This window comes from Bos mutus, chromosome 7 (assembly GCF_027580195.1).
Source record: "Bos mutus isolate GX-2022 chromosome 7, NWIPB_WYAK_1.1, whole genome shotgun sequence".
Classification (NCBI taxonomy): Eukaryota; Metazoa; Chordata; class Mammalia; order Artiodactyla; family Bovidae; genus Bos; species Bos mutus.
The window spans coordinates 79,121,114-79,140,088 of record NC_091623.1 but is presented as its reverse complement, the minus strand read 5'-3'; the positions used below and the strand labels follow the sequence as shown (position 1 = coordinate 79,140,088).

General features: G+C 46.3%; 1 protein-coding gene and 1 pseudogene across 9 annotated transcripts; both read right to left on the bottom strand.

Annotated features, from left to right (window-relative positions):
- Positions 1–335: 335 nt before the first annotated feature.
- RMND5B (required for meiotic nuclear division 5 homolog B) lies at positions 336–18,439 on the bottom strand. 9 transcript variants are annotated; one of them, XM_070374163.1, is made up of 11 exons: positions 13,221–13,309; positions 9,936–9,987; positions 7,907–7,968; positions 6,694–6,789; positions 6,421–6,561; positions 4,141–4,241; positions 3,795–3,961; positions 3,209–3,374; positions 1,689–1,791; positions 1,446–1,600; positions 336–1,358 (listed from the first exon to the last, which is right to left on the bottom strand). In XM_070374163.1, exons 1-11 carry the CDS (start codon positions 13,296–13,298, stop codon positions 1,295–1,297), a joined length of 1,185 nt encoding a protein of 394 aa, XP_070230264.1. In that variant the 5' UTR covers positions 13,299–13,309; the 3' UTR covers positions 336–1,294. The 9 variants fall into 9 exon arrangements, with proteins under 9 accessions (XP_070230264.1, XP_070230267.1, XP_070230263.1 ...); XM_070374166.1 differs by lacking the exon at positions 7,907–7,968 and adding an exon at positions 10,077–10,102 and having other exon boundaries at positions 337–1,358; positions 13,221–13,335; XM_070374162.1 differs by lacking the exon at positions 9,936–9,987 and adding an exon at positions 10,077–10,102 and having other exon boundaries at positions 338–1,358; positions 6,694–6,839; positions 13,221–13,335.
- Positions 10,109–13,195, bottom strand: LOC138988534 (nuclear nucleic acid-binding protein C1D pseudogene; annotated as a pseudogene).
- Positions 18,440–18,975: the final 536 nt, after the last annotated feature.

The following is an 18,975-nucleotide window of genomic DNA, read 5'->3' as shown; positions in this document are numbered from 1 at the left end:
AGGAAAGAGCAGAAGTAACCTCCGTATAATGCTTGGTGTGAATGCTTGCCCACCAGGGTCAGTGCTGGACTCAAGCTGAGAACGGACCCTGCTCCCACCCTAAGCTTTCCACTCTACTTCTAGAGTAGCTGGGAGCTGCAGGGCAAGCCAGCTGAGTCCAGAACCCACTTCATAGAGCCTGTAGTTCCTATGTTGGGGACACCCCCATTCCTCTTTGCTTTTTCCCCCAAGAGCCTTAAATGCCACTGGGAAGCTGATGGACGCAATTTACCTGCCCACACGGTAAATTTTAAGTAGGTATTTGAAGCTAATGCAGAATCCCAGGCCATCTCTCCTACTTTGCCATTATGGCCCCAGTAACCTCATCTCTTCAAACATTTTAGACTTACAGTGCCTTCCTGCTCTCAGAGGCCCAGCGCAGACTCAGTACACACAGCAGCCAAGCTTCAGGCACCCTGCAATAAACTGGAAGGACCTTGAGCTTGAGGGTTGGAACTGGTTTAAACTCCAGGCTCTCTTCTTGATAAGCTGTGAGCCCTTCTGGGCAAGTCATTTCATCTTTCTATATCCCTTCACACCCGTTTCTAACGAGGAGGTAATACAATTATGTATATGTAAAAGCATCTTGCCCAGGGTTTGCCATCTCCTAGCGTTTTCTCCCAATCACATGCAGGTTGGGTTCTTTCCAACTACACTCTGTGGCTGCCATGCTCCCAACCGGCAGACCCAGCACCTGTGCACGGTGGGCACAGGTAATTACATCTCGGTAATTCTTTGCCAGTGAAGCTAAAGGCAGGCAAAGTAAGGAGAAGGCCTGTGAATATATTTGCTCAAAGTTATAAAACAATGGCATTCAGTTCTATCCCGGACTACAGTGGGGAACTGACACATAGAGCTGTGAGGCTGTACAGTGGGAGGAGGGGACACAAGCCTTGGTGTAGCAGGAAGAGATCTGGCTGAGGGCAGGGATGGAAGACATCTGCTGTGCCCACCAAGTCCTTTGCTATTCTGTCAGTTGCCACCAGTCAACAGCAAATATAAAGAGCAGGAGGCAGAGCAGGAGTGCAAGACGCCAGAGTTTCCCTGCCGTTCGTCAGGAAGCCAGCTGCCTGCTGTAGGATGTCTCATCTCCCTCCTTGGCCTCTGCCAGAGGGCCGGCCCTGCTGGTGGTGGCACTCCTCAGCCAGGTGCTCTGAAATGAACCACAGTTCACGGAAGCCAACCATCCCCACCAAGACAGACCAAGGCTTGTGGGTGAAAGACCTCTTGCAACAAAGTTCCTCCCCAGCAGGAATCAGAATATGATGCGTTTCCCATCTGCTGGGTTCTGCTCCATGGGACAGTAGGGACACTTCAGCCTATAAAGGGAGAAGAACCAAGAATGTCTCAGGTGGCCAGCCAGCAGAAGAATCAACCTAAGGTGGAACAGAACCCCAGGAACTTACTTTCCTCCATTAATGAGCTTGTTGAGTGCATCTCGGGAGATGACATGGCCACAGATGAGCTTGATGGGAGGGTTGGAATCCGACGTCTGCTGGCGGAGGATGGGGCACGCGAACACTGAGTGGTACCAGCACTTCATGCCGAGTTCAATCTCAATCTGGGGAGGCCAACAGTGGGGTGAGCCCCCCTTCCTGTGGCGCTGTCCTCCCCAGTGCTCCCTCATACCTCCCCCTGCTGGGCCTCACCGGCAGCTCGTCCTTGTGACTCCAGACCCCAGAGCACTGCCTCTGCTCCATCACAGCTTTGATATTCATCAGCACAGGCAGCGCCACACAGCCAGAGGCGAAGCTGCAGAACAGAGAGCAGGGGCTGGAGAGACCAGCCTGACCAAGAGCCCAGCAGACAGACAAAAGGCCCAGCACACTGTCAGTACATGACTCAGCACAGGGTTTCAAAGTGGCACTTGATCAAACCAGTCCTTAAAAATCTCTCAGGTTACGCGTAAAGCCACATATGTGGTTCTATGTCTTAACTCTAGAAAGTCATTCTAGTGCACCCCAAAATTTGGACAAAAGGAACATCCAGGGGACAGATACCTGTTTATCCACTGATACGTCCTTGGTGTGACAGGGACACTAATGTTTGGAAGGGCCTCATCCTGCCTGTGTACCCCATTCTGTCATCACAGTGCACCTCTATAGCTGGTCATCAACCAGGGCACTTAGAAATGGGAAAAAGTAGATTCGGTTTTCACTAGGATTGGGGTGGGGATGGTGAACCAACTGACTGGAGCCTGGGGTGCCAAACCCCTGCAATACACAGAGCAGGTGTGCAAACAGAACCATCCTAAGGTGCCTGTGTTCGTGCTGGGGAAGACTGTTCTGCAACCAGAGTCCATGGGAAGAAACGAGGATGGAGCCTATCGCGACCAGGCAGGCAAATGCGCCCCATGCCTGGTTCCACAGCCAGCCTAAATAAAATACATCACTGTATGTACATACACCACAAGTGTACATGTGGGGTCAGGTCCAGGTGACCTTCATTCCCTATGAGGCCTTAGGAGCCTCTGTTTCTTCCTGTAAAATGAGGGTAACAGTACCTGTAACTCTTCGGTTGGTTTGAAGCCATGAGGAGAATATGACTGTAAAGGAGCCTTCCAAGTGAAAGCTCTCAGCACCTGTGACTCAGCTGCTCAGTCTCCCTGAGGGAGGTGGTGTTTGAGACATGAGGTGGCCAGAAGGCCAGGCTGTCAGAGGGTCCTGTGATTACCCAGAGGTGAGGTGCAGGAGGCACGGACTTCATTCAAGAGACCTTACAAAATGGGAACCCTGACTCTGCCACTGACCTTGTGGTGACCCCAGGCCACAACTCTAAATCTGTTCTCCAACTGTAGTGTGTGTTGAGTCACTTCAGCCACGTCCGACTCTTTGTGACCCCATGGACTGTAGCCCACCAGGCTCCTTTGTCCATGAGAATCTCCAGGCAAGAATACTGGAGCGGGTTGCCATTTCTTCCTCCAAGGGATCTTGCCTACCCGGGGACTGCCTACCCTTATGTTTCCTGCATAGCAGGCAGGTTTTTACCATGAGCACCACCTGAATGAAAGGGGTACTAGAATGAAAGGTAATTCCTACCTAGAAGAGTGACTGAGCAGCCAGTTTAGGTCTGTGAAGGCACTGAACACCATCTCTGGACAGGGCAGGGCCTTGACAAGTTGGGTTTCCCTCAGCCCGCCCCCTTGTACTGCCCACAAGGCTGACGATACCTGACACTGAGGGGTGACTCCACAGAAAGGCCCAACAGGGAACAAGCGTCACGGGTAAAGGTCTCACAGATCTCGGCCCAATGGCTGTTGTCCAGGAGATGGCAGTAGGGTGACTTCTCCAAACCCAGCTGCAGGTACACCAGACTGCCCATCATCACCTGGATCTCTACAAGGCAAAGGGGAATCAGGGTGCAAGGAGGCAGCCTTTCTCCAGGCTCTGCCTCCAGCCCTCGGGTGGCAGGGCTGAGAGGCAGTATGGGGAGCAGGCTGTGCCCCATGGCTCCCAGGCCCATGACCTGGCCAATCGAGGATTAAAATGCCCTCTGGCAAAGCCAGTTTCCCCTAAAATCCAGTGAGGAAGTAAGGTTTCAGGGCTGCTTCTGTGGCAAGCATGATGTAGGGAAGGGTTTCAGTTTCTTCCCCATCGTTCCAGCCGCGTCAAGGAGCGGGTCTCAGGCTCTTGTCCCTCTGCTCCAGTACTAGCTAATCTTTTTTCGGGGGGAGGGGGCATGCCATATAGCATGTGAGGCAGTGCAGCATAAGGGAATGCATGTTGTAGGGGCCACCCCAGCACCCAGGCACGTACCCCGCTGGTGCACGTGAGCAAAGGGCTGGAAGTGCCGGGCGTAGCTGAGGGCCTCCAGCTGCTTCTCAGGGCCACCTGCCAGGAGACGGATGAACTGCAGTCGGTGCAGCTTGAACTCCAGGGAGCTATTGAGCTCCAGCAGGCGCTGCCTGTGGGAGACAGCCCACCTGGGAAGAAAGAGGCCAGCTGAGTGGGAGCTAGAAAGGCAAGAGAAGGGGGCTTGGCAGGGCCTCCAAAATCTTATGTGAGGCCCGTGAGACAGGGCTGGAGGTGTGTCAAGTATGCTGGGTGACGTGAAGAGCAGACAAGCCCTGTCCCCTGTGGGACCACCCAAAGGCCAACGTACTCCAGTGCTGGCCCCAGGTCTTGTTCATGCAGAGCTTCCAGGATACGATTCAACTCCAGGAAAGGCTGCTTGAAATCCAAGTCCACATTCAGTGTTGATTCCTAGAGGGAGAGAGAGCCATCTACCACTGGAGGACTGTGTTTCCAAACTTCTCTGCTCCACACCTAGTAAAACCTCATCCACCAAAGACAAGCCAGAGAGGGGCCATGGTCTCTTGCCAGTCCCTTGGACTCCCTCTTTTCCCAGTTCAAGTTTTGGGAGGCTGAGTGCCACATGCTGGCCTCCCAGAGGACAGACTGCAAACCCCACCCCATCTGCTGTGGTACTGGAGACCCACACTGAGTAGCATGGAGAGAAAATTACTCTTTTTCAATCCCCCTAATTACATTAAGGGAAAGCATCCTTTACGTTCACTGCCAGGGTGTCGTTTAACACCTGACAAGTACAACTTGGTCATTTTACTAGTCTTCCCTTTTAAGAAAAGTATTATCAGGCACTGAGAACTCTGGCGGACACCCAAATCCAGCTAGAAATTAATAATTTCACTTTCTATTGTATATATTTTGTAGCTACCTTCCATTTATGGCAGGGGCACTGATTTCTAAAATAAATGTATTTTAAGAGTAACAAAAGCAAAACAAACAAGCAGGACTACATCAAACAGTAGAGGAAACCATCAACAAAATGAAAAGGCAACAGGATAGGAAAAAATATCTGCAGATCGTGTTACCTAAGGAACTAATATCCAAAATATATAAAAACTCAATAGCAAAAAAAAAAAAAATTCTTATAAAAAATGGAGAGAATATCTGAAGAGACATTTTTTCAAAGAAGACATCAAAATGGCCAACAGGCACATGAAAAGATGCCCTACCTCATTAATCATCAGGGCAATGCAAATCAACACCACAGTGAGTCATCACCTCACTCCTGTCAGAATGGTTGTTATCGAAAAGACAAGAAATAAGTGCTGGCAAGCGTGTGGAGAAAGGGGACCCTCATGCACCTCTGGTGGGCATGTAAACTGGTGCAGCCACTACAGATAACAGTACGGAAGTTCCTCAGAAAATGAGAATATGGCTACCATATGATCTGGCAATCCCACTTCTGGGTATTTTCCCAAAGAAAATGAAAGCACTAACTTGAAAAGATATCTGTACCGCTCCCCCCTTATTCACTGCAGCATTATTTACAATATATAAATATATTGCCAAGATAAGGAAGCAACCTAAGTGTCCATTTATGGATGAATAGATAAAATGGGGGGGGTATATATATATATATATACACACACATAGTCAGTCAGTCATGTCCGACTCTGCAACCCAATCAACTGTATCCCACTGTCCTTGTGTCCATGGCTCCTCTGTCCATGGAATTCTCCAGAAGAGAATACTGGAGTGGGTAGCCATTCCCTTCCCAGGCATCAAACCCAGGTCTCTTGCATTGCAGGCAGATTCTTCACTATCTAAATATATATATGTATATATATATGAAATATTGCTTCTCAGATGGCACTGGTGGTAAAGAACCCGCCTGCCAATGCAGGAGACATAAGACACTTGGGTTCAATCCCTGGGTCAGAAAATCCCCTAGAGTAAGAAATGGCAACCCACTCCAGTATTCTTGCCTGGAAAATCCCACGCACAGGGAAGCCTGGTGGGCTACAGTCCACGGGGCTGCAAAGAGTCAGACACGACTGGGCAACTGAGCACGCACGCATTCAGCCATTAAAAAAAGTGGGGAAATCCTGTCATTTGTGATAACATGGATGGGAGCATTATGCTAAATGAAATGTGCCAGACAAAGACAGCTACTGTATAATCTCACTTACATGTGGAATTTAAAAGTTTTTGAGAACACCAAGCTCATAAATACAAAGAACAGATTGGTGCTTAAAAGAAGAGGAGGGTAGGGGGTGGGAGCAATGGATGAACTATTTTTGTTGTTTTTCGTTTTAATAAACTAAATGCAATTTTCAAAATGGAGATGAACTCATTTAAGGAAAGACTGCATCAGTGGAAACAAGGTAAAGGCACAGTCTTGACGGAAACCTTGGACTCCCCATGTGCAGTCCAGAGGCGAGGATGCCCTGCCAGGCCAACTGTCCACTGGAGACGGGTCTCTGAGAACAGGTGTTCCCCTGACACACATGTCTGAGTCATGTAAATAAACTGACCTGTCTGGATATAAAAAAACAATGGGGTCCTAATGTAAAGAACGCTACCAAGCAGAAAGCAGAACAGGCAGGTCCCAGCACCTCCCCAGTGAGCCCGTTACCTGACACAGCTCCTCAGCGACACTGAGCATGCCCTGCTGATACAAGTGCTCCAAGATGGCCATCTGCAGGGTTTGCTGCTGCTTCTCCCGCGAGTCCCACACCGCGTCAGAGACCACACCGCAAATCTCAGAGTCAAAGTTCTGATGAGGACGAGAGACATTGCCCTGTGACTCAGGCCTGCACTTCTCACACTGGCCTCCCGAGGAGCCCTGCTACACACACACCGGCCACAGGTATTCCCGCCCCCGGTCTGGAGCTGCCCACACGCTCACCCTGTCAATGGCTTTGCCCACTCGGGAAACACTGCTGTGAATGTCCTTGTGGTCCGAAGCCAGTTTCTGCACGGTGTCTTTTATCTTCCGGCAGCACTGTGACATAACCAGGGAGAGGGTAGCTGAGAGAGGGGTTCCCTGGACGGCTGCAGAGAAACAATGGTAATGAGTCAGGACTCGGACACAGAGGAGCAGACCTTGTCTCGGCCTCCCTATTCTAAATGCCAGCAGGGAGGCCTGGGAAGCAGCCCTAAACTCCAGAGTGAAAGACTCAGCTCCTATTCTGGGTCCCGCCACTCTTTAACTGTATGACTTGCAATTAGCCAAGTGGAACAAGCCAGTTCATTGCCTGGAGTCTTCATTTCCTCATCTATAAAACAGGTGATAGCACTGGCCTTGGAGGCTGCTGTGAAATGAAGCTGTTCTGGCACTTACTGTGGTAAGTACTTGGTTTTAGCTCATTTAATCCTCACTACCATTATGTGCAATGGCACTGTTAGTAGCCTATACTCCAGCTGAGGAAGCTGAGGCAGTAACTTGCCAGAGCTCACAGCAGTGACAGATCTGAAGCCCTGGCTCCTCACCACCACGCTGGAAGGTTCCTTAATATCTCAAGGGAGACACCGCGTGGGAAGGCTTTGAATCATGAAGTATTATCCACACATTAATGCCTCTAACCCAGAGGACACCAGGCAGGCAGGGTCCATCAGGGAAGCACAAGGACGTTTCTGTCTCACAATACAGTGCTTTCCACCCGCATGGCGGGGTGAACCACATGAACTACCAAAAGCGTGTGGGGCTTGGAATAGAGAAGAGCAGCCAGGCGCCTTCTTCCAGCCAGCATCTCTGCCCCTTCTTTAGATGGTAGCCTCTGGGTTCAGGGAGGAAAATATGACCCAGGGAAGATAACATGACCCATGAGGACCAGGGAGTGTCTCAGCTCCGAGACCAGAAGCTCTGGAAGAGAAATGCATTCTGCCAGCTTGCTAAACAAACAAAATGTGCACTCCTGCAACTGCTGGAGCACCAGGGCCACCTCCAGAGAGCACTGCTCTGAAAATGAAGTCAGTGTAGACTGAAGGCGTCATGTGAGCACCCAGATCCAACTGGGCTGGACCTTTCAGTTACTTGAGACTATAAACCCAGCAGCCCAACCCCCCACTTTGTGTTTGTTTAATTAAGCTAGTCTGAGCTAGGTTTCTGTCACATTTACCTGAATGAGTCCTGACAAATACAAACAGGAGGTGGCGGCTGGGCCTACTCCTACTAGGATGGCTATAACCAAAAACAAAACAGGTAAAAACAAGTATGGGTGAGGATGTGGGAAAACTGGAACTCTCATACATCGTTGGTGGGAATACAAAAAGTTGCAGTTACTTTGGAAAACAGTGTGCCAGCTCTTCAAAAAGTTGAACACAGAGTTACCATATGACCCAGCACATAAAAAAGAATGAAGCAATGATTCATGGCACAATAGGGATGAACCTTGAAAACACACTAAGTGAAAGAATATAAAAGGTCATATATTACATGATTCCATTTATATGAAGTATCCAGAACAGTCCACAGAAAGCAGGTTAGTGGTTGCCAGGGGCTGGAGAAGCAGAAATGGAATTATAAGGTAGGAAGTTAAACATGGGCAACCAGGGGAGGCCTGGCTGAAAGGGATGCAAGCTGATCTCTAAACTCCATCCCAGATACACCCAGGAGAGCTCACAGATGTGCCACAAAAATAACCACAGAGACGTTTCCAACTCCTGCGCATGCATCCCAGGCACACAGTGGATATAAACTAACCACAGGGGCTTCTCCAAGTAACCTTAGGTAGCTAGGAGCCCATTTAGGGTTCATAAATAGTCTGTCTATACATATATATATATATATATGATTATAACATATATATATGTATGTATGTATATATGATTATTATCAGAGTGAGTTATGGGAAGACATAAACAACAGAGCCTGCTTTTATATAACTTGTAATCGTCAACCGGCCTTGAGCGTACGCTGAAGGATCTTCCCAACCCAGGGATTGAACCCAGGTCTCCCTCATTGCAGGCAGATTCTTTACCAGCTGAGCCACAAGGGAAGCCCAAGAATACTGGAGTGGGTAGCCTATCCCTTCTCCAGTGGATTTTCCTGACCCGGGAATCGAACCGGGGTCTCCTGCATCACAGGCTGATTCTTTACCAACTGAACTATCAGGAAGCCCTATATATATATTATAATAATGTATATATATATATATTATTATAATGTATATATATATATATATGTATATATGATTATAACAGACTGAATTATGGGAAGTCATAAACACCAGGGCCTGCTGTTATAGAACTTCCAATTGTCAATCGGCCTTGAGCATATGCCCATTTGCATTCCCTTTCGTTGATTATTGGTGGGTGTAAGCCCTATTCTGCACAGGGCATAACCAATAGGAGGCGACAGGAAGCCAAGAGGCAAGGGGAGGACAACTCCTTTGGGGTCGGCCTGCTTCCATGTCTTGTGAGTGTCTTATAAAAGATCTATCTGCTTGAGCTGAACTGAGCTCTTAACTTGTTTGTTGTTTTAAACCTTTTAGTTCATTGTTCCAAATTTTTATTGTGACAGACAAGAACTGAGGAAGAGAGATAAACCAACCTGACAGAGTGATTATTAATGGGTGGGGGATTCTTTTGAGAGAGATGAAAATGTTCTCTAATTAGTAGTAATGAATGTATGATTCTGGAAATATACTAAAATCCACTAGATTGTATACTTTAAAAGGGTAAATTTTAATGTGAGTTATAGCTCAATCCAAAAAAAAAGGACATAGGAAATAGGGGTTACCTCTTGTCAAATCTTAGACAACTTGATAGTAACAGTAATGGATTGTAACCCATTGAATAAAATAAGAATTTATGAGCATGAACTTAAGGAAGATGGGCAAGCTTCTTTCTTATATTAAATGCCTACTAACAAGTGTATAGGAAATGATAGAGCAGGAAAAACCACTTATGTTGAAGCTAACTCTGTAATGATTTGTTCAGGCAAGAATTGTCAAGGGATGAGAAAACCAATGAGGCAGAGTCTGAAGAAGCACAGCAAATGTATATAGTCTCAAAGTATCTCCCCACAAATTACTTATTAACTCTACAGACAGAAATATTAACATTATTAGGGTGTAGGAACCTGGCAGACACCATCTTAACCAAGTGATCAAAGTTAACATCACCCATAATGGAACAAGCTGATACCTTGTACCTCCTGATGTGATGCACTGAGAAACACATCAGTTCTGAAGTAATCCTGCCCAAAATGCAAAAAAAAAAAAAAAAAAAAAGATGAGGAAAGAGCAAACAAATTCAAATCAAGAGACATTCTGCAAAATCACTGACCTTAATGTTCCCAAAATGTCAATGTCCTGAAAGACAAAAGCACGTGGTAGAAATATCCCAGACTAAAAAACTAAAGATTAGACACAAGAAACTACGTGCAGTGCTTGATCTTAGATCAGAGCCTGGACAGGGAAATAAAATGCTTTATGAAAATTACTGGGTAATGGCAAATTGAAATATGAGCTATATTCATTAGCTATATTCACTTAATTTTTTATCTTAACATTTACTTCTCTCATAAAGAAGTTACTTTTTTAAAAACTACAATTTAGAGGGGATGAAGGTGAAAAAAGGAGTGCAATAACTATGAATGTTCTACTTCAAAAACTGTCTGACATCTGCATCAGAAGACTTTCTGCATCTATCAGATGCATCTATCTGCATCTGTCTTTCTGTGTCTTCCTTTTCATGTGCCACAGAAAGAGTTCGATACACTTTACAAAATTCATTACATTGAAGACCATTTCCCATATCTGCTACCATAAACCAAGAAATCCATTTATTCCAGGTTACTTATGGAGAATTAATCACATGGGAAAATTTAACACTTCTTTTTCAAAAATTAAAGTACTTCACTGTCCTTGGCATTCCTATACATAATGATGTGAACTCAAAGACTGAAAGCATTGGGGCTTCCCTAGTGGTCCCGTGGCTAAGACTGAGCTCCTAATGCAGGGGGTGTGGGTTTGATCCCTGGTCAGGGAACCAGATTCCACATGCCACAACTAAAAAGGTCCTACAAGCTGAAACTAAGACCCAGTGCAGCCAAATAAATAAGTTAAAAAAAAAAAGACTGAAAGCATTAATGGTATATAATTAAAATTCATGGGCTTAGTTAGATATTAAAACAGTTTTAATATTTAGAATCCTCTGTAACAAATATTGCAGAACAATAAATCAGAATATAAACACAAGGCACTCTCCTTTGGAGTTCTCCTCTGCTTAAGTAGTGGCATTATATAACATACAAAGTTGTTCCAAAATAATTGTACATACTTGCTGTAGCCTCAGAAACAAGAAGAAATCTGAAAAAGTGAGGCCAAAAGAATTATGGGCACTATGTATAAGGACCAAAAACTCATGAATCCCTCCATTTCTAAGGATTTCTAAAACCTACCTTCCTGATTTCAAGGGAAAATTTACTCAAAAGAGAAAACTAAAGAACACATCCCACACATTTACAGCTTTACTGATAGGGTATAGCCATTACGTCAAATTCAGCCATCGATGTACAACCTCATTTCCCATTTAAATTTAACAAGAATATATTTTATTTTAAATGGGACACAGCGGCCAAGTTGGAGAAGGAAATGGCAACCCACTCCAGTAACCTTGCCTGGAAAATTCCATGGACAGAGGAGGCTGGTGGGCCACAGTCCATGTTGTCGCAAAGGGTCGAACACGACTGAGTGACTAAACAAGTGCAAACTGCCGTGACTTGAAGAATAACCTTCAAGTTCATGTACACTCTGATTCTCTCCCATGCCTGCTTTTCATACTTCAAATATCACAAAAAGCATTACTTCCGCAAATCGTGAAAGCACAATGAAATCACTGCACAGAAAAAAATGGACATTTCATTCTTTCTTTCTTAATACTAGATAGTGAAAACTATATAGTGAAAACAGATGTATTTATAACTTAAGCATACTTCATAAAATCATTATTCATCAAAAACAGACAAATGTTTACAAAGAACATTTAACTTAAATTTCATAATTGCTTATAAAATGACACTTGAAAGAGTGACCTAATAAAATAAGTCTGATCAAGAGACAGTGAACTATAAATACAAAATATACCACAATGTTGTTTGGGGTACACATGTATACATTGCTATATTTAAAAAGCATAACCAACAAGGACCTACGGTACAGCACATGGAACTCTGCTCAGTACCACGTGGCAGCCTGGACGGGAGGGGAGCCCTGGGGAGAATGGATACGTGCACATGAATGGCTGCGCCCTTCAGTGCGCACAGGAAACTGTCGCAGCACTGTTAATCGGCTATACCCCAATACAAAATAAAAGTTCAAAAATATATATATACCACAATGTTAAAAACCTCATAGTGTTCTATAAGAAAACCAATAAAGGTAACAATCTTACTGAGGAAAAAACTATTAAGCATTACAAATTTAAAATGCAAAGTTTTATACATGAATTCAATAAAGGATACATTTAAACCTTACAATACCACATAATCATCATCTATTTTGTGGAAAACAATAAAAATTATGTACTTTTTAATATGTGTACATCAAAACCGAAAGGTTAATTTTTACTTTTTCCTCTATTGGGAACTTTGTATGCATTATTAGGTTTTGGATCCCAGAGGGTATTTTTTTACAAATCTTGAAGCTGCACCGCTGTCCAACTTGCTAGCCTTTTTCTTGCCTGTTATTTCTTTGACTCTGTTCATGTACACTCTGATTCTCTCCAATTCCTGCTTTACTGGATGTTCCTTACGACTGACTCCATGAGTTGCCAAATAAACCCCAAACACTGAATTTAACGTGTAAGCCAGAAACTAAATCCACTTTTACCTGTTCAAGTGGGTCCAACTTCTACAACATCTCATTTCTAGAAACAGACATCTTGTTCTTCAGCATCTCATCCACACCACCAATGGAATTCTCAAAGGTTGATAAATATTCATGAATTTCTACTGGATAGTCCTCATTAATTTCCTCACCTGCCATTACCATCAACTGGCAGACCTTCTACTCCTGCCTCCCAGAAACTAGTCAGTGGCTTGTTTAACTTCTTGATTTTAATAATTACACTGAACTTACGTAAGAGAATGCCCTTGACCTTAGGTCATACTTAGCTGTATAATATCTGCAGCTTACTTTGTAGTGTTCTTAGAACTTTTCTGTAAATTTGAAAACATCTTAAAATGTCTTAAACATTCAAAATAGAAAAGTAAATTGAAAACGTAAATGATCTCAGGTAAATTAACAATTTCTGTTGAGTTTTCTGAAATAGTTCAGAGACTTGCATTGTCCCCTGTTGAAGAGTCCTAAGGACCCATGTTATCAATGCCCTAACCACCATCCTTCCAGAACTCTGTCATCAAGCAGCCTTGGGGTCTCCTAGGCCCCTAGGGAGGCAGATGTGGGACTCTCATGAGGGGATACCCACCTGTGCTGGCCAGCTCAGCCCGTAGCTGGCCCACATAGTGCAGCAGCTCCTCCAGGCTCTGTTCACAGTGCTGCCCATAGGTCAGGAACTTCTGCAGGACCTTGTCCACCTCTCTCTCCACACTTGCACACTGCTCCATAGCAGCCACTGTGTCAGGCCCCCACCTGGGTCAGAGGGGCAGTGAAGAGGGCTTCCAGATCCCACCTTACCATTTCCATATCATATTTCAATGCTTAGAAATTCCCAGCCTAACATATACGTACACAGCTTCCAAAACCCCCAGCCAGGGTGCCCACTGGAGGGTGAAGGGAGACAGAACAGGGGTCTTCTGAATCATGTTAAGAAAATTACTCCTGTGTTCATTGTTTTCAACTCTTCATCAGAATCTTCATCCATCTCTCTTCCTTTTTTTTGGCTGATCCCAGCATGCAGGGATCTTAGTTCCCTGACCAGGGATCAAACCCATGACCCCTGTACTGGAATCATGAAGTCTTAACCACTGTACCACCAGGGGATTCCCTTCATCTCTTTTTTTAATTAAAATGGAGAGCAGGCCTTGCAGAGCCCTCAGTAGGCAATACTATCTATACTCCATCACAGCTCCACACCTTGGTATGCTCTCTATCACCCTTCACCTCCTCAACTACTGGAGAAAATGGGCCATCAGAGGTCATCTTCTGCAACTATCCCTAGCCTGCTCCCACCTGGCTCTCTCCACTCCCACTTGGCATCCTTCTATTTCAGTTTTGATCACTGGGTAATGATCTGTTTGAGGGCCTGCCTCCCCCACTAGACTAGAAAATCTCTTATTGTAACACAACTTTCCTTCTCATTATACCACTGAAAGAGAGTTGCCTTTTCTTGTTCTACCTTTCCTCCCACTGAGGTCCCACTGCTAAAGCCCTTCAACACTGGGCCACTGCTCCCTTCCCTTTCAGAGCAGCCTGTGACACTGAACACACAGACAATCCTTAAAATGTTAGTGACAGAGTTGATTTCACTCCTCATCCCTCCATCTACAGGATTTAAAGTGAAAGTCATTCAGTTGTGTTCAACTCTTTGCAACCCCATGGACTGCAGCCTGCCAGGCCCCTCTGTCCACGGAATTCTCCAGGCCAGAATACTGGAGTGGGTAGCCGTTCCCTTTTCCAGGGGATCTTCCCAACCCAGGGATTGAACCCAGGTCTCTCACATTGCAGGCAGATTCTTTACTGTCTGGGCCACCAGGGAAGCTCTCCCCAAAAAGTGAGAGGGTTCTATCAAATGCACCTGTCAAATGATCAGATCTAGCCAGTTGTTCTCTCTCTCAAAGAAGGGTACGGAGTAACACCACAGAGTTCTGTGTCCAAAGTGACCATTGGGATTCTCCCAGTTTTACCAGACCCTCTTCCATTCCCACCAGCACTGTTAGTTCTGGCCCCATCACCTCAGCTGAACCTGAAGCCAGTGTCTCCTTATCAAACGGGTGATGAGTGATGGAGAAGTGGTACGCAGGGCCTTGAGAGGTATTCATGTCCTCCCTCCATATGGCTGACACTATCACACTAGAATTTGTTCATCACCGTGTCTAGAAAACATGCCCCCCTTTTCATGCTCCCTGAAGAAATACCCTATAACTGGATATGAACCATTACAAGCGAAATATAACAGGGATACCTGTTGGAAATAATATACTATAATTATTACTATTAATAGTTAATATTTCATAGGGGCTTATTATGTGATAGGAACTACTCTAATGACTTGGCATAATTAACTAATTTACTTAATTCTTACAACTGCACTATGAGGCAGGCACAATTATGAGACCCACTTTACAGAACACAAAATGAAATTCAGATTAAGTAAACTGCTCAAGGTCACATTGCTGCAAAGTAGAGGGTCTCGAACTAAAGCTGGGCAGTCTGGCTCCAGAGCCCCTCTCTGAAGCACTCTGCATCACAGTCCTCTGGACCAGCTTAACAGGCCACCATCTCACCAGGAAAGGAACACAGCCAATATTTGTGGTTGGAATGAGTATACAGCAACGATTCATGATGACAAGAAACAGGAAAGTAACCTCACAGCCTATGAGATGATCAACTAGGAAAGATGGCAGTACAAAAGAGTATTTGCCAAAAGTGTCTGGGAACCAGAATCACAATTTACCAAAAATAAACACAGCTCAAGAAAGCTTAGGACCTCACCAATGTCAAAGAGTATGACCCTGTCAGACATCAACTAATACCAGGATTATTAAAGTTAGTTAAGTAGCTCAGTTGTGTCCGACTCTTTGCGACCCGTGGATTGTAGCCTACCAGGCTCCTCCCTCCATGGGATTCTCCAGGCCAGAATACTGGAGTGGGTTGCCATTTCCTTCTCCAGGATTATTAAAGGGAAGCCCAAGTCAGCAACTTGAAACTGAATTAAAAAGCTGAGGAAGGAGATGGAATTTTTATCCCAGTGCTGGGTGTTGTGGCAGGGAGCTTGAGACAACTCAGGAGCCTAGAGGAAGTTGTAAGTCAAGGAAGTAAAATCTGGGAGATGCATCTGTGGAACGTGGGGTAGCACTGAGAAACCACAGCAACATCAGTAAGATCCCAAAACATGGTACTGAAGGAAAAAAAGAAACAAAATTAAGTCCAGGCAGAATACCATTTATGCACTTTTAAAATATAGGTATACAACCAAGGACACACGCAAATAAAAGGGTATATACCAAACACATAAGAGAGTGGCTTTCTGCAGTCGGGGCGGAGGTGAAGGGAATGGTGGGAGGAATAGGGATAAAAGGGAAATATGTAAACAAATACCAAGGAGAAAAATGGCTTGTGTGGACCAGTTAACGTACCATGAACTGACAAGTGTGATTACCTCAAGAAAAAATTTTTAATGAACGAGATGGGAAAATAGAACTGCCTGCAGGTATTCCATCTGAAAAGCCCAAGAGGCCAATTCAGTGTGTCCAGGGTAAGCCACTTTGTCTTAGTCACAGTTGGTCATCTTCACCAGAACAAGGATGGATGAGTGGGAGTCTGTCTTCAGGATTAATCCAGGGAATTTCACTTCCATTGCCCTAAGCCCTCCTCCCCAAGGTCTCACATGGACAGAAATTATCTACCAGGGTGATCACCCCAAAACAACACATCAGATCCTGTCACCCTTTACTCATCACTGCCATGGTTTGACACAGAAGGCCTTTGTAATTGTACATTCACTCACTTCCTCTGCATGAGCTGTTCCTACGTCTAGAGTGCCACTCTTCCTATGTCTAGAGTGTTCTCTGCAAGAACACAAGATGACATTTAATCATCAGCTCCCCCATGAAGCCCTCAATGAAATCTCCCTGCCTCCTCCCCTGCTTCACAAACCAAACCTCTATCAAGGGTGCCCCATACCACAGACATCTGAGTTCTCAGCACTTCAGCGCAGTAACTGCCCATTCACATGTCTGTCTCCCCACACTAGACTGTGAGCTGCTCAGGGATGGAGTCCAATCTCATCTTCTCTCCCCAGGCCTATGGCCTGGTCCACAGTGGGTACATGCACTTCCTAATCAGGGGACCGGAACTCAAACTTGTCCTGGTTGGGCAGGAAGAGACATGAGTGAAATAATGAAATCCCCACCAAGGCGTGTGCACAGGGGTCTTGTCCTCAGTCTTCAGTATCCTAACACAAGAGGGGCACCTTCTGGGGTGAGCAGGTAAGGAGAGAAGTTTGTGCAAATCACAGAAAGTCCCCTTTGCTTGACACAGAACTGAACAGCCTCTGCTGGCCCAACACTTAACCTTTTACACCCCCCACCTCTATCCATTCTTCACCTTATACATCACTCCTCTGCTTAAAACCCAATAGAGTGTGCTTTCCTAGGGGTACGTACAGTGGATAAGAATCCACCTGCCAATGCAGGGTTCCCTGGTCTGGGAAGATTCCACATGCTGTGGAGCAACTGAAGCCCATGTGCCACAACTGAGCCTGTGTGCCCCAACTAATGAAGCCTGCATGCCTAGAGCTCAGGCTCTACAAGAGAAGTCTTTGCAATGAGAAACCTGTGCACCACAATGAAAAGTAGCCTCTGCTTGCTCCAACTAGAGGAAGCCCATGAGCAGCAACAAAAGCCCAGCACAACAAAAAGATACAGAATTAAAAAAAAAAAAAAATAGATTTACACATACTTAAAAACCACCCTTGTTTTTATGGTCTACAAGGTTCTCTGTGACTCCAAACCACCTCTCCAACCTCATCTCCTACCACTGTCCCTCTCAATGGCCATATTCCAATCACACTAGTTTTCTGTTTCTAGAACATCAGCTTATTTCCACCTCCGGGTTTTTCCCACTGCCTAGAACACTTCTCCCAGATCATCTCCCTATGACAGGTTACCTCCAACTCGGCCGGGTCGCGATTGGATGGGACGTGTCGGTTCGAGCGACTTCCCCAGTAGGGGCGGCTTCTCAAATTTCTCTGAGAATGCAAGGGTCCAACTCCCTGCCCGGGCCGAGATCTGCGGAGAAAACAAACCCGAGGGAGGACTGGAGAAGGGTGCTTAGTCCCGAAGCTTGGAAGGAGAGCCTGGGACTGGGAGCCTGCCGGAGCAACCGCCCACCGCGCCACGCCCTTGAGCCGCACCTCCCAGGCGGGAGGCCAGCGGGCTCTCACCTGCTCCTGCAGCCGGGTCTCTGGTTTTCGGTGCAGCTGTCAACGGAACCGGAAGCCACGGCAGTTGCTCAGCCGCTCCGGACTCGCCCACTCACGGCTTCGCGGAGGGGTGGCCGAGCCTCCCCCTTCCGCGCACTAAGAGTGAAGTCGGCCACAGGATCCGGGCGGCGGCTAGAAATTGCACCTTAGATGTTTGCTGCGGCTGTGACGGGGCTCCCCTGGGCAGCCCGAGGGGAAGGGGCCCCAGCCGCCGACGCCGCCGGCTGGGCCCCGACTTTCCACGTGTGCGGGAAGGAGTCGGAGCAACCCACTCGCTGGCCAGCAAGGCTACGCGGGGCGGCTCAGCAGTAAGAAGCTCTAGACCAGAAACGACTGTGCCGCCCCAGCTCCTCGCCCTCCACTCTCATTCAAAGTAAAGACAATAGCACACAATACAGTGCACGTAAGGTCCAACAGTTAGGCTTTCCCGCGATGGCGCCTGACACTGGGCAATTATATTCAGCTGTGAGGTACTCAGCCCTGCTCTGCTGCCCTCGATTGGTCGCTCTCTTTGCAGAATGGAGAAGAGACACGGGTTGCACAACCGCCCTGAGGCGGAAGGGTAAGACGAAGGAGGAGAGAGTAGGCGGTGACCCTAAGGACTGAATTCACAATCCTCCCAGGCACACTTGCTTTGCAGGGAAGGGGTAGAGAAGCCCCTCCCGCCCCACCCCCTCCAACGGCTTCGGGGACTTGGAATAGAAACATCCCGAAAAGGTCTCTTCCTGCTTCCTTTTAGGGCCAGTACCTCTTCCCCATCCCAACAGAACACCTTGCACAATCTTGGTTTGTTTTCTGTATAGCTCTTGCACAATCCAGTCCTGTTTTCTTTATAATCTTTGACTTTTAAATTGTCTTGAGCGTTTATTTGTTTATTCTGGTTTCCTGCCCCTAACTCTCCCCACCCTTCCTTTCAGAATAAAAGCTCCATTGGGGCCAGCACTTGGTATCATTCGCTGTTGTATCCCCAACATCCTGTGCTTGGAACACTGGAGATGCTCAGAAATAGTCTAAAGTAGCCAGTATCCTCTGTTTATGAATGAGGAAACCTCGGCTTCAAACCTGATGAAACTTGCAG

What these genes read in the sequence shown, in the direction of transcription:
- RMND5B (XM_070374162.1), bottom strand. Translation starts at nt 13,298, where the DNA reads ATGGGCAGCACTGTGAACAGAGCCTGGAGGAGCTGCTGCACTATGTGG. An exon ending in TGGGCAAAGCCATTGACAGG is followed by an intron (nt 6,562 to 6,693) that starts GTGAGCGTGTGG and finishes CGTCCTCATCAG; the next exon opens with AACTTTGACTCTGAGATTTG. An exon ending in GAGTCACCCCTCAGTGTCAG is followed by an intron (nt 1,792 to 3,208) that starts GTATCGTCAGCC and finishes TCTGTTCTGCAG; the next exon opens with CTTCGCCTCTGGCTGTGTGG.